This window comes from Stenella coeruleoalba (genome assembly GCF_951394435.1).
Source record: "Stenella coeruleoalba genome assembly, chromosome: 1".
Taxonomy (NCBI): domain Eukaryota; kingdom Metazoa; phylum Chordata; class Mammalia; order Artiodactyla; family Delphinidae; genus Stenella; species Stenella coeruleoalba.
The window spans coordinates 12,521,689-12,535,675 of record NC_137169.1 but is presented as its reverse complement, the minus strand read 5'-3'; the positions used below and the strand labels follow the sequence as shown (position 1 = coordinate 12,535,675).

General features: G+C 49.6%; 1 protein-coding gene across 1 annotated transcript in view; it reads left to right on the top strand.

The window, feature by feature from the left end:
- SPATA21 (spermatogenesis associated 21) overlaps positions 1–13,987 on the top strand; it is a gene marked incomplete at both ends in the record, with an annotated part of 32,242 nt that overhangs the window by 1,516 nt on the left and 16,739 nt on the right. Inside the window, 9 exon segments of the mRNA XM_079946017.1 lie at positions 274–425; positions 2,470–2,485; positions 2,487–2,690; positions 6,103–6,398; positions 6,785–6,833; positions 9,076–9,207; positions 9,211–9,542; positions 9,940–10,028; positions 13,033–13,191. Coding sequence (XP_079802143.1) covers positions 274–425; positions 2,470–2,485; positions 2,487–2,690; positions 6,103–6,398; positions 6,785–6,833; positions 9,076–9,207; positions 9,211–9,542; positions 9,940–10,028; positions 13,033–13,191 — 1,429 coding nt within the window.

Below are 13,987 nucleotides of genomic sequence, written 5' to 3'. Positions count from 1 at the left end.
CTTGAAGTCCCCCAGGGCACTCTGTCAAGTTGTCCTCAGTGGCATCCCCTTGGCCCAGGTACTACTCTGGACTCCAGGTTCACGTTGGAGCCATCGGTGCTGACCGAGCCTCTCTCCCCCTGCCCCTTGTCTCCTCCTTGCCTCTCTCCAATGTCTTCCCCAGTTAGGCACGGGATCTCCCCGTCCCTGAGGCCAGGACGATGCCAGAGAGTGGGAGAATCCCTCCAGAATGGGCCAACACTTGAGCCAGTACCATGGGCATCTTCGTTCTAGGTTGTGTTTACAGATGCTGAAGGGATAGACAGTGGGAAGCAGCCCTCATCAGAACCAGGAGAGCCAGAGGACGGGCCCAGACACAGAGAGGCAACAGAGAAGGGGTCTCCAGAGCTCAGCACCCAGGAGCAGATGCCTCCGGCGGGGCCAAGGTGAGCCAGGGGCTTCCCAGAGAGCAGCTCCAGGAGAGAATCCCCTGTGACTCACCTGGTGGTGGGGGAGAGGAGGGACAACTTCCAGGCTAAGGTGGATCCACCAAGTCACAGCCCCTGTGACAAGTCACAGCCTCTTTCATAGCATGAATCACACTAAATAATTATTCATGTCGACCTTTTGCCTGAGCTCCCCCACTAGACCACAAACTTCTGTGATGTGTCTTGTTCAAGGGGCATTTATGTCTTGTTTAACCTCACATTCCTCATGCCGTGGACTCTGCCTGTAGCAGATGAGCAATAAATACGTATTCACTGAATTCATAGAAGAATGAACAAAAGAGAGGCTGAGAGACACAGAAACACACATTTATGTGGAATTATTGTTATTACTTTCTAAATATTGTATATATCTTTAAGCTTGCCTACAGTGAGAATATATTCTTTTTAAAAAGAGAAAATGGAGGGGCTTCCCTGGTGGCACAGTGGTTGAGAGTCCGCCTGCCGATGCAGGGGACACGGGTTCGTGCCCTGGTCCGGGAAGATCCCACATGCCGCGGAGCGGCTGGGCCCGTGAGCCATGGCCGCTGAGCCTGCGCGTCTGGAGCCTGTGCTCCGCAACGGGAGAGGCCACAACAGTGAGAGGTCCGCGTACCGCAAAAAAAAAAAGAGAAAATGGAGAGAGAGCCAGACAGAGGCAAAGTGAAAGACTTGGGAGACTGGTCAGCTTATCATTTAAATTTGATTATAACCAAAAACCTCTAAATAATCTCTTCTACACGATAAGTTAGGGGAATCAATCAAAGCCAGGTGTCAGCACCCCTGAGACAGGCGTTGCGCACCGTGCTGGCAGAAATAGAAACCATTTCCACACATCTGCTTACACAACTTGGCACTTTGTTTAAACTGCTTTAAAACTGTCTTTACCCTCATCTATTTCTAGAAATATCTAGGAAATAAGTGCATATTCAGGCAAAGTTTTATGCACAAAGATTTCCACATTATTTTAAATGCTAAAAAATTGGAAATGCCAGTGTGCACTAAATGCTCACAATAGGGGGATGGTTAAGTAAATTATGATTTTCTATAAAATAGAGAATTTTAGGGGACTTCCCTGGTGGTCCAGCGGTTAAGACTCCACGCTTCCACTGAAGGGGGCGCAGGTTCAATCCCTGGTCAGGGAACTAAGATCCCACATGCCACACAGTGCGGCCAAAAAGTAAAAAAAAAAAGAGAGAGAGAGAGAGAATTTTATACTTTCATTAAAAAGCATGCTTAGGGCTTCCCTGGTGGTGCAGTGGTTGAGAGTCCGCCTGCCGATGCAGGGGACACGGGTTCGTGCCCCGATCCGGGAGGATCCCACATGCCGCGGAGCGGCTGGGTCCGTGAGCCATGGCCGCTGAGCCTGCGCGTCCCGAGCCTGTGCTCCGCAACGGAAGAGGCCGCAGCAGTGAGAGGCCCGCATATCGCAAAAAAAAAAAAAAAAAAGCATGCTTATGAGAGATTTTTGGCATGGGAAAAATTTAGATTATACTGTTAATTGAAAAAAGATTGCAAAATTGTATTCGCAATATAACTAGGTAAAATTATGTAATAATTGAAGATGGTATTTAAATTAATCCCCATTAAAAATATGTATGTATATCCTTAGGAAGAAGCCTGCAGGAAATACTCCGGAATATTAAAGTGAGATCAGATAGGTGCAGATTCAAATCCGGACCTGTCAACTTCAGCTTAATGACCCGAGGCTTAAGTCTTCCGACCTCTCTGAATCTCAGTTCTCCCTGATCTTTCTTTTCTTTTTTCTAAAAAGCAATAAGTAATAATAAAATATTAAATCCTAACTCTCTTAAACATTGACCTCAAAGTGTCTGTGATTGGGGGAATTCACATTAGTCCTTTATTCTTTCTCCTAGGCATTAAGTTATGCACCTATGGTGTGCCGAGCCCTGTGCGGGTGCTCTGGGAACTACGAAGAAATATAAGAATGTAAAACTCTGCCCCAGTTTGGGAGCTGAGGTGTCCCTTTGTCTGTTCTCCCCAGGATGAAGCAGTCATCTTTGGCCCCCACAGGAAGGGCCCGGGGAGCTGCAAGCAGGCCAGGATCAGGCCACGCCAGGAAGTGAGCTGGAGGTGCTGCCATCCAGGGTCCCTGCAGCACAGGAAAGGCTGCAGCAGCAGAGCTCATGGAAGGAGACCAAGGACCAACAGGGGAGCCAGCAGAACCTAGGAACTGTGGAGGGTCAGTTCCCCGAGAGCCACCAGGTAATGTCCATGGAGACCTGGGCAGGAGGGTATGGAATGACTGACCCACAGGGGAGGCGAGGGAGCAGGGAATTGTTGGAGGAGATGATGGGGGGTTCTGTGTAAAATTAAAATCGGGACATGCTGGTTTTAACAAAGCTCAGATAGCTTTTCACGATGATGGCGCTGAAGGCAAAGAAGGAAGCCCCTGCCCCTCCTGAAGCCAAAGCTAAAGCAAAGGCTTTGAAGGTCAAGAAAGCAGTGTGGAAAGGCGTCCATAGCCACACACACACACAAAAGAAGATCCGGACGTCACTCACCTTCCGATGGCCCAAAACACTGCGGCTCAGGAGGCAGCCCAAATATCCTCAGAAGAGCCCCCTAGGAGAAACAAGCTTGACCACTGTGCTACCATCAAGTTCCCCTCACCACCAAGTCAGACATGAAGAACATAGAAGACGACAAGGGACTTCCCTTCCTTGTCAGAGTGGCGGAGTGGTTAAGAATCCGCCTGCCAATGCAGGGGACACGAGGTCGAGCCCTGGTGCCACGTGCTGTGGAGCAACTAAGCCTGTGTGCCACAACTACTGAAGCCCGCGCGCCTAGAACCCGAGCTCTGCTACGAGAGAAGCCACCGCAATGAAAAGCCCGCGTGCCGCAACGAAGAGTAGCCCCTGCTCACCACAAGTAGAGAAAGCCTGCGCGCAGCAACGAAGACCCAACGCAGCCAAAAATAAATAAATAAAAAGAAAACAAAAGAAAGGAAAATAGAAGACAACAACACACTGGTGTTCATTGCAGACGTCAAGGCCAACAAGCACCAGTTTAAACAAGCTGTGAAGAAGCTCTATGACATTGACGTGGCTAAGGTCCACACCCTGATCAGGCCTGTTGGAGAGAAGAAGGCACATGTTTGAGTGGCTCCTGACTATGATGCTTTAGATGTTGCCAACAAAATTGGGATCATCTATACTGAGTCCAGCTGGCCAATTCTCAATATAAAAGTTTTCACTATAAAAAAACAAAAACAAAGCTCAATTTCTTTTTTTTTTGGCAGTACGCGGGCCTCTCACTGCTGTGGCCTCTCCCGTTGCAGAGCACAGGCTCCGGACGCGCAGGCTCAGTGGCCATGGCTCACGGGCCCAGCCGCTCTGCGGCATGTGGGATCTTCCCGGACCGGGGCACGAACCCGTGTCCCCTGCATCGGCAGGCGGACTCTCAACCACTGTGCCACCAGGGAAGCCCTCAGTTTTTTTTTTTTTTAATGCTAGGATATTCTAGCATCTGTTTCTTAGCTGCTGAGCACTATGGGACCCTGCAAGATGTGGTTAGAGTATGGTACCTTTTCCAAACTTATTTGAATGTAAAATATCTTTTAATTTATTTTTATTTTAAGATTTAAGTTTTTTTTAAAAAAACAAACAGCTTCAGTGAGGTATAATTGACATACACTTGCGCATACTTCAAGTATACAATTTGATGTTTTGGACACGTGTATACCCACGAAACCGTCACCACAATCAAGAAAACAAACACATCTATCACCCCCCAAAATTTTCTGTGCCCCTTTGTCATCTCTCTTCCCATTCACCCCCAGCCTCAGGCAACCACTGATCTGCATTCTGTCGCTATAAACTTGTTTGTATTTCCCAAAATTTTCCATAAATAGAAGCATACAGTATCCACTCTTTTAGTCTGGCTTCTTTAAACCATCATGATTATTTTGAGAGTCAGCTATGTTAATGTGTGGATGAATGCTTTATTCTTTTTATTGCTGAGTAATATTCCATTGTACGGATATGTCACAATTTCTCGTCCTACTATATAGCACAGGGAACTATATTCAATATCTTGTGATAGACCATATAGGAAAAGAATATGAAGAGGAATGTTTATATATGTATAACTGAATCACTTTGCTGTACAGTGGAAAGAAACAAAAACCAGTTTCTTCATTCTTTCATCTATTGATGGACATTTGGTTTGTTTCAACTTTTTGACTACTACAAATAAGACTTACAGAAACATTCATGTCTATACGTACATGTACTTTCATTTCTCTTGGGCAAATAAATGCTTAGGAGTAGAATGGGCCATATGGTATTTGTATGTTTAACTTATTAAGACACTGCCAAACTTTTCTCCAAGGTGGTTGTGCCATTTTACGTTCCCATGAGCAATGTATGAGAGTCCCACTTGTTCCACATCCTCCCCAAAACTTGGTATGGTCAGTTTTTAATTCTAAGCATTCTAATAGGTGTATAGTTGAATCTCACTGTGGTCTTTATTTTCATTTTCCTAATCATGTCAAGCATCTTTTCATGCGCTTATGGGCCATTTGTATATCTTTGGAGAAATGCCTATTCAAATACTTTGCCCATCATTTTAATTGAATTAGTCAATTTATTGTTGAGTTGTAAGAGCGCTTCGATACTGTTATCAGATCTACGATTTACAAATTTTTTCTTCCATTCTATGGATTGTCATTTCACTTTCTGACCTTTTCTTACAAAACTGGGTTGTTTTTTTATTCTTGAGTTTTGAGAGTTCTTATCTATTCTGAATACAAATCCTTTATAATACATGTTAATTTGTAAATGTTTTCTCCCAGTCTGGGAGCTGTCTTTTCCATTCTCTTAACAGTGACTTTCAAAGAACAGAAGTTCTTAATTTTGATGAAGTCTAATTGATCAGCTTTTTCTTTATGGCTTTTCTTTTGGTATTATTTCTTAGAAATCTTTACTCAACCTGAAGTCACATAGGATTTTCTCCGATGTTTTCGTTGAGAAGTTTTATTGTTTTAGGTTTAACATTTAGGTTATGATCCACCTTGAGTTAATATTTTGCATATGGTCTGAGTGATGGATTGAGGCTCATTTTTTGCATATGGCTGTCCAACCATCCCAGCACCATTTGTTGAAGACTATCCTTTCTCTGCTGAGTGTGCACCTTTGTCGAAAATCACTTGACCACATATGTGTGAGTCTCTCTACTTTGTTTCATTCATCTATTTGTCTATCCTTATTCCAACACCACACTGTCTTGATTATAGCAACTTACTAAAGTCTTAAAATCAGTTAGTGTAAAAATCCCCTTTGTAGGGAGTGCCGTGAAGGACTCTGGTTCTTTGAAACATCCCTTGGGAAATCCCATTTAAAGAAGATCATCTCACTTTCTGCAGGCTCCCATTCTACCCGCACAGAGAAGCCTGGATATGACTTTGGGCAGGTCCTGCCTCCTCTGGGCCTCAATGTCCTCATCCCTCAAAATGATGGAAAGTGGGCAACCTTCTAGGGGTGCTGGGAGAACTCCGTAAGATAATGCTTGCAGTGCTTGCTTGAGTAAGGGTTTGACAGCTGGTCTCTGGTGAGTGTTGAGGGTCAACTGAGAGCCAGGATGGGGCTCACCATCTTGATGTCCTTGTCCTTGGCAGGACCCAGAGTGTCAGCCCTTCCCAGGTCACCTGGCCGCCAATGAGCCAGACATAGTGCAGCCAACAGAGCCTTGTTGCACCTTGGACAGCTGTGGACAGCAACTGGGGGACAAGCCCCCCAAGGAAGTGGACACCCCACCCATCAGGCCACAGGGCGCTCTGCCAGAGCCTGGCTCAGGGGGACATGAGGACAGTCCCCAGGAAGCAATGTCCCTAATGCCCACGGCAACTCTGGAGGAAAAGACGGCCCACTCTTCCCCACCATCTATGCCAAGACCTAACACACCCAAAGAAAGGTAAGGCATCCTCTGATGGCCCCCCCACCCCACTCCCTGACCCCAACAAGACTGCTGTTCTGCTAAGCTACAGGGGAGGTGAATTCTAGTCCTGACAGCTCCTGATATGATGTAGAACTTGGTCAAGTCATGCCCCGCTGGGCCTCCATTTCCCCATCTGTATAGTAGCTCTAATACCAGAATTCTTTGTTCCACGGGCCTATTCTTCAAGAGCCATGTCCCCACAGGGGATGTGAGGGTATGAGGAGCCCGTCTGGGATTAGAAGGCCAGGGGAACTAAGCTGGGGCGGTGGACCTGAGTGTCCTGGGGGCTGAGAGAAGGAGTGTGCAAGGGGCAAGCCTTGAGCCGAGCCCCTCTCTCACCTGGGAGTTCCTCCCTTGTTTAGGGACAAGGCTGTGGAGATCCAGGCAGCACTGGGGCCTGTTCCTCCACCTGTAAGTAGAGCCACAGTGGGGATGGGGACAGGGTGGGCTGGGGATCAGGAGGATGAAGGGGGCAGAGACAGAAATGGGACAGTATTTGGAGTCAAACTGGGGAAGGTGTGAGCGTGTGCCTGTGTGTTTGCATGAGTGTGCACATGTATGTGCATGTGTGTATGTGTGTGTTTGCACATGTGCATGTGTGTGCATCTTGGGTGGGGGTCAAGGATGCTCTTACACTCTAGAGTCCTTGGATTCACCCCAGGTCATGGCTTTTTCCACATCAGCACGGATTTCTTCCACCCATTTGCTCTCAGTCACAGCACACAACCCAAAGCTTCCCTGAACACCTGGGAGGCTCCCATCCCCCTCCCAGCCATCCCCACCTCTGCCAACTCTGCCACTTCCCAGTTCTTTGATTTCATTGAGCAACCTGTGAATATACAGTCATCGTCTGCCTGGTGGAATGGTAGGTTGGAAAAAGAGGAATCAAAAGAGCCTTTAGGGAGTATAATCTACAAAAATATTGAACCACTATGTTGTACACTTGAAACTAATATAATATTGTAAATCAACTGTGCTTCAATTTAAAAAAAGAGGCTTTAGGTTTGGGGCCTGAGCAACAAGTGGTGTCATTAACCAAGGTGGTGACACTGGGGAAGCAGCAGACAGGAAGAACCTAAGGTTCTGCTTTGGTCATGTCCTAGACACCCAAGAACAAATGCCAGGAGGACGTCTGGAGTTAGGAAGGACAGAGAAGTCAGGATGGGAGATGTAAATGTGAAAAAAATGGGGATAACATCTAGGAGAGTGAATATAGAGCAGGAAGGCATCTGAGGACAAGTCACTGGGTCTCTACCACATTTAGAAATGGAGGGACTTCCCTGGTGGTGCAGTGGTTAAGAATCTGCCTGCCAATGCAGGGGACACAGGTTCAAGCCCTGGTCCGGGAAGATCCCACATGCTGCGGAGCAACTAAGCCCGTGCGCCACAACTACTGAGCCTGTGCCCTAGAGCCCGCGAGCCACGACTACTGAAGCCCATGCGCCACAACTACTGAAGCCCGTGCGCCTAGAGCCTGTGCTCCGCAATAAGAGAAGCCACCGCAATGAGAAGGCTGTGCATGGCAACGAAGAGTAGCCCCCGCTCGCCTCAACTAGACAAAGCCCACGTGCAGCGACGAAGACCCAACGCAGCCAAAAATTAATAAATAAATTAATTAATTTTAAAAAAATGGAGCAAGAGCAAGGAATGGCCAGCGAAGGAGGCTGCCGAATACTCAGGGAGAGAGCCAGCTGGTGAGAGAGCGGGAGTCTGGAGAAGAAGGCATTTCCAGAGGGATGGAGTGGTCTTCTGGGTCTATCACCACTCAGTGGTAGGCTCTGAGGAGGGCAGAGATCTGACCACCACCTTGCAAGGGTCTGGTTGGGGCGTGGTGGCAGAAGCCCGACTGGAGATAGGAGGAAAGTGGAGATGGAGTACAGCCAAATCTTTCAAGGAATTTTGCTCTAAAGGAAGAGCAGAGAACTGGGATGGTAGTTGGAAGGCTTTGTACTGTCGGGAGAGTTTTTTCTTTTAAAGAGGGAAGATAATACAGCATGTTTCCATGCTGATGGGAATAATCTGGCGGAGACGGTAGTGCTGATACTTTAGGAAGAGCGGGTGTGTGGTGAGAGCTGCATCTTTTTTTTTTTTTTTTTGAGAGCTACATCTTTGAACCAGAGAAAGGGCTGGGCTGGAGCCTGCGTGGCGTGGCCTGGTTGGAGGTGGGCAGGGGACAGCTCATCCCTCTAATGGGACGGATGCAGGAGGTGCTGCATTTGCTGAATGAATGAGTGGGAATTTATCGAGCGCCTACCACAAGCTGGCTGCTGGGTCAATATGGATAAAAGAGGCAGATGAGGTCCTGCCCTCTGGAAACTTACTTCTGGTCAGGCAGGCAAACAACAGGCACGGACAGGGCCATTGCAAATTGTGTTGATTGCAGTGAAGCAAATAAACAAGTGGTGAGATGGGGAGTAACTCGCTCAAGACCACAGCTCAGAGAGCCAGGAGGGGGCAGAGCCCAGGTCAGGGGTGGGGGAGGACATGGGGCGGGAGCCTAGTAGGTTGCAGGAGAGAGGTGGGCCTCCCCAGGGGCCCAGAGAGGGAGGGGCAGGGTGAGGATCCGCTGCAGAGTGGGTGGCTGGGAGAAGTTTTGTGGGACAATCTGGCTGGCTGGAGGCCTCCCAAATCCCCTCCCCGGTCCTGTCCCCAGGAGGCGAGGGACATCGGAGAGAGGAGGGAGATGGACCATACCCAGAAGCAGCCTCAGGATCCCGCGGGGGCCACGGGGGCCCAGGACCTTGGCAACCCCCGGCCGGGCTTCATGAAGTGCTTGTTGGAGGTGTAAGAGGAGAAGGCCACGCTTTGGAGGGTCACCAAGGCCCGTGCGCCGCCAAGCCGGAAGTCCCCCAGGACCCTGGCCCCCGTGCCTGTCTCTGTCCCGGTTGGCAACTCAGCCCCAACCCTGCCTCTGACCCTGCCTCAGAGTCCTGCCTCAGCTCCTGCCATGGCCCCATGCTGGGCCCGACCGCCAGCCCCTGGGCCACTTCCTGCCCCCATGGGAGCCCCAGCTTCAGTGCGCATCACAGTCCTGCCGGTCCCTGCATCAGACCTGGGCTGGAGAAGGACAGAACTTTTGCACCACAGCGGGGAGAGGAGCCTGAACTACCCCAAGGCACGGTAGGAGCCACCCCAGAAAGGGTGTCTGGGATCAGGGCCTGGTCCCAGGGTCCCTGGCTACTCTCTTCCAGATTCTTGTCCCTGTCACTGCACCTGTCTGTTCCCTCCCATGTGTCCCCGCTCCATTTCCCCTCACTTCTGTCTCCTGTCTTTCCCAGCTCTTGATCTTTCATATCTAGGCCCCTTTTTCTCTCTAACCCCCTTTAGACTCCCCATACCTCTGCCTTGCTCCTCCTCTGGGTCACTCGTAGACTCTCTTGACCTCTTAAAGCCTCCCCCGGGGTTCCTCCCATGACCCCCTCTGCCTCGGCTCCCCATCACCCGCCCCTAGCTTTTGGTGCAGGGCCGGGGTGGGTGGCTGAATGTGTGCCCTTTGCCCGGGCTCTGTCCTCTGCAGGCAGGAGCTGGAAGAACACTGCCTCTTGAAGGTGTGTCAGATCTGGGAGGAGAGGTCGGAAGAGCACCTCACACTGAAGCAAGAGGAAGGTGAGGGTGGGCCTGGCCACGGGAGCCCCTTGCGGGGCAGGCAGAATGCTCAGTCCTTGGGTTTATGAGCCCGGGGTGGGGGACAGGGTTGTTGATCGTGCTGCTGCCCTGGTACCTACCCCAGGCCTGCACTTGGCTAGTGGGGTAGGAGGCTGACCCAAACTCTCACACACCACGGAGTTGGGGAGCACAATCCTGCTGGGTCCTCTCACCTGGGGTCCAGTTCTCTTCTCTGTTCCAGAGCCACCTGTCTGAATGAATGGAGCAAGCCTTGCAAAGCTCTTTCGCTTCTGGAGACGTTTGTGCCTACCCCAACCCAAGCCCGTGCTACTGGTCCTCTGCAGAGGCCACCTGGATGGGACGCAGGGCTGTAGAGCCTCCACCTGTCCTAGACCATCCCTCACCATTTAACAAGACCACCCGCCCTGGACATGTTACTGAACCAAACTGGGGTCTGCTTGCCCACACGCAGTAAAGTCAATCTACTGACACCGGGTTGTGGTGAAGGAAAGGGCAGCGTTTATTGCAGGCTCCAAGCAAGGAGTCCAGGCAGCTAGCGCTTAAAAGGCCTAAACTCCCTGATGGCTTTCAGGGAAAGGTGTTTAAAGAGAGGGTGAGAGACAGGGTTGTGGGGTGTGTGATCAGCTCACGGACATTCTTCTGATTGGTTGGTGGTGAGGTAATCGAGAGTTGACATTATCAACCTGGTTTCAACCGGTCTCGGGTCTACGTGCTCATGGTCAGCATACAGTTAACTTCTTCCACTTGGTAGGGGTTTCAGTATCTGCAAAACAGCTCAAAGGACATGGCTCAGAATATTATCTATAGCCCTTGAGGAGGAACTAAATGTCCTTGACTTTGTTTAATGTCTGAACTATTATTGTTTTGTTTAACTTTGTTTAATGTCTGAACTATTATTAGGTTGTCTTGTTTGACTGTTTTCCTTTCTTTCTGCATTTTCTCACTTCTCTGATTAAATCCATTCTTTGGAACTTGGGGAAAGCCTAGGAGGCTAAAGTTTTTCTACAAACAAGAAGAGGCAGGCATAGGACATGGGAGGTGTGTGTGTGGGGTCTGTCCCAGGAAGGCCCCATAGGGTCCTGCTCAGTTACACACAGGTCCCCATTTTCCACTGCATCCCACCTCCACCAAAAAATTTAAAAGTTCTGAACATGCACCCTGGGCGAGGCACTGTGCCCTTTGCTCCCCATCGTCCTTGGGGTTGGGCCCCGTGATTCCACTTACCTGCGCTTTGAGGAGTGATTGCTGCTTCCTCTGGGCTCTGGAGGTGGCCTAATCAGCCGTCCACATCCACTGCCAACCCAGCCACACCCGGCTCTTGCCCTGGATGAGGAGGTGTGTGCCCTCCTTCCACCCTCCGCTCTTCCCCAAAGTCTGGGCCAGAGCGGCCCCTTCTTCTGCCTTCCCTGAGTGCACTCTCTGGCTCCCTAGGACCCCATCTTTGAAGTTCACTCCTTTTAGCATTAGAAGTCTCTAGTCATTTTTAGAGGGGCTTTTCTAGGTCCAGCGCCCACTGCCCATCTTCTTGAGCTGAGTTCATGGACAATGTGCCACTTTGGCTTAGAGACTCAGCATTCTCCCCAAGGCTCAGCCCTGCCTGGTGAGGAAAGAGCTGGCTACCTGCTCTGATCGTCCAAACCACCCTGCATTTGGGATGATCTTACCACTTTTGAGAGCTGTTCCGTTTTCCTTCTTCAGCGTGCCTGCCTGTGGCAGCTCACCACTTAGTCCAACCCTAATCCCAGCCCTACCTCTTCCCCACATTTCAGTTCTGTTCATCAGAGACTTAGTCTACGATGTGCCAAGCAATGAATTAATACAACCTCTCTGGGAGGGTGTACTGTTGTTCTGTCCATCTTACAGATAAGAAAATTGAGGCTCAGAGAAGCACAGTGACTTGCCCACGGCAACTATATTAGCTTGCTCAGGCTGCCATAATGAAGTACCGCAAACTGAGTGGCTTAACATTTATTTTCTCATAGTTCTGGAGGCTAGAAGTCCAAGATCAGGGTGTTGGTATGTTTGGTTTCTTCTGAGGCCTCTCTCCTTGGCTTGCAGACGTCTGCCTTCTCCCTGTATCCTCACATGGTCTTTCCTCTGTGCACATGCATCCCTGGTGTCTCTCGTGTGCCCAAGTTTCCTCTTAAGGACACCAGTTAGGTTGGACTAGGGGCCACCCCAGTGGCCTCATTTTAACTTAATCACCTCTTTAAAGGCCCTATCTCCAAACATCATCACATTCTAAGGTATGGGGGTGGGGTGGTACTAGGGTTTCAGCACATGACTTTAGGCGGCAGGCACAGTTCAGCTCGTAACAGCAACCCAGCTTCTCAGGAAATGGCAGAGCCAGTCTTATCACTAGGTCTGTTGATTCTAACCTGGATTTTGCTGTGGGCTGTGAAACCAGACACCACACATGTTATGACCAGGACACGACTTTTCTATCAAGTGGTGCTGTTCTGGGACTTTCTCAGCATTTTTCCTGGTCCTCTGCTCCGGTCCAGACAAACGGAGCTGTCTTAGAGGGTATGTCTATCCAGATAAGTAACTGCAGAGCCCCAAGGCCAAGGCACAGACTCGGAGTCAGAAAGATCTATCTGGTCCTCTAACCTCTGAGCCTCAGTTTCCCCATCTTTACAAGGGAATAAGCATTCTACTCTTACCAGGCTGTTGTAAGAATTAAATGAGAACATGGCTATAAAGAGCTTAGCACAGTGCCTGGCACATAGCAGGGGTGCCCTAAAGTGGGCATGTTCTGGTGCAAGGTGAAGGCAGCTAACTAGCTGAGCTTTTGCCACACCAGCTGAGCCCTTGGTCTGACCTTGTACTAGAGAGTGAAGTGAGTCAATGGGCCCACACCCCTCCACTTTCAGTCTTCGTTAAGTTTGTCCCTCTACCCAGCCATGGTGATAAAGAAGGCTGGACAGGTGGTGGTTGGAGCGGATGGGATGAATGGTAGAAACAACCCCAGTGCCCACCCCAGCCTTCCGCAGCTACTTTGAGATCTTCAGTGGTCATGGCGAGGTGGATGCACAGAGCCTGGAGAACATCCTGCTCCTCGTGGGCATGTCCCTGACACCGGCCCTGAGGAGGTGGACTCCTCCACCGGTGGAGGATGCCCTGAGGAGTGCTGATATCGATGGTGAGTTGAGGGAGGCTTCATCCTGAACCCCAGGCAGGGTCAGGTTCATGGGCAGCATGAGACCTGTGCAGTCACACAGGGCTCTGCGCTTACAGGGTCCTGACTTTGGTTTAATGCTCTGCTGTTACAGTCTAGAAATTCTTGATAATCTTTGAAAGAGGGGCCCTATTCTGCATTTTCATTTTGACCTGGGCCCCACAAATGATGTAGCTTGTCCTGGCCCCAAAGTTAGGGCTCCCTGAGTACCTACTCAGTGCCAGGTTCTGGGGACCCAGAGATGACCAAGACTTATTTCATGACCTAAGATGTAGGTGATCTCTGAGATCACTCCTTCCAGAGCTTTATGTGTGCTTCATCGGACATTCCTCCATGACTTGGTCACTCATTTTACCAGCTGTATGACCTTGGACAAATCACTGAAGTTCACCAAGTCTCAGTTTCCCCACCTGTAAAATGGGGCTTACAGCAATACCCATCTCACTGGGCTGTTAAAATAATTAAATGAGATAATCCAGGCAAAGCATGGAGCACAACACTTGGTGCAGAGCATGCATCCGGGAGACATTAACTGCTGGTACTATTCATTCACTAAATCTTTATTAACTGGCTACTGTATGTCCATTCCTGTGCTGGGCACAGGGAATAAAGACATGTGTAAGACCTATGAGACCTGCCCTCGAGGTGCTCACACAGTCAATGACACAGAAGGAAGAGTTGCTAAAGGAAGCAGTGCTTAAGGTGGCTTGGAGGAAGGGATCAGGAAGGAAGGCTTCCTGGAGGAGGTGATGCCTGAGCC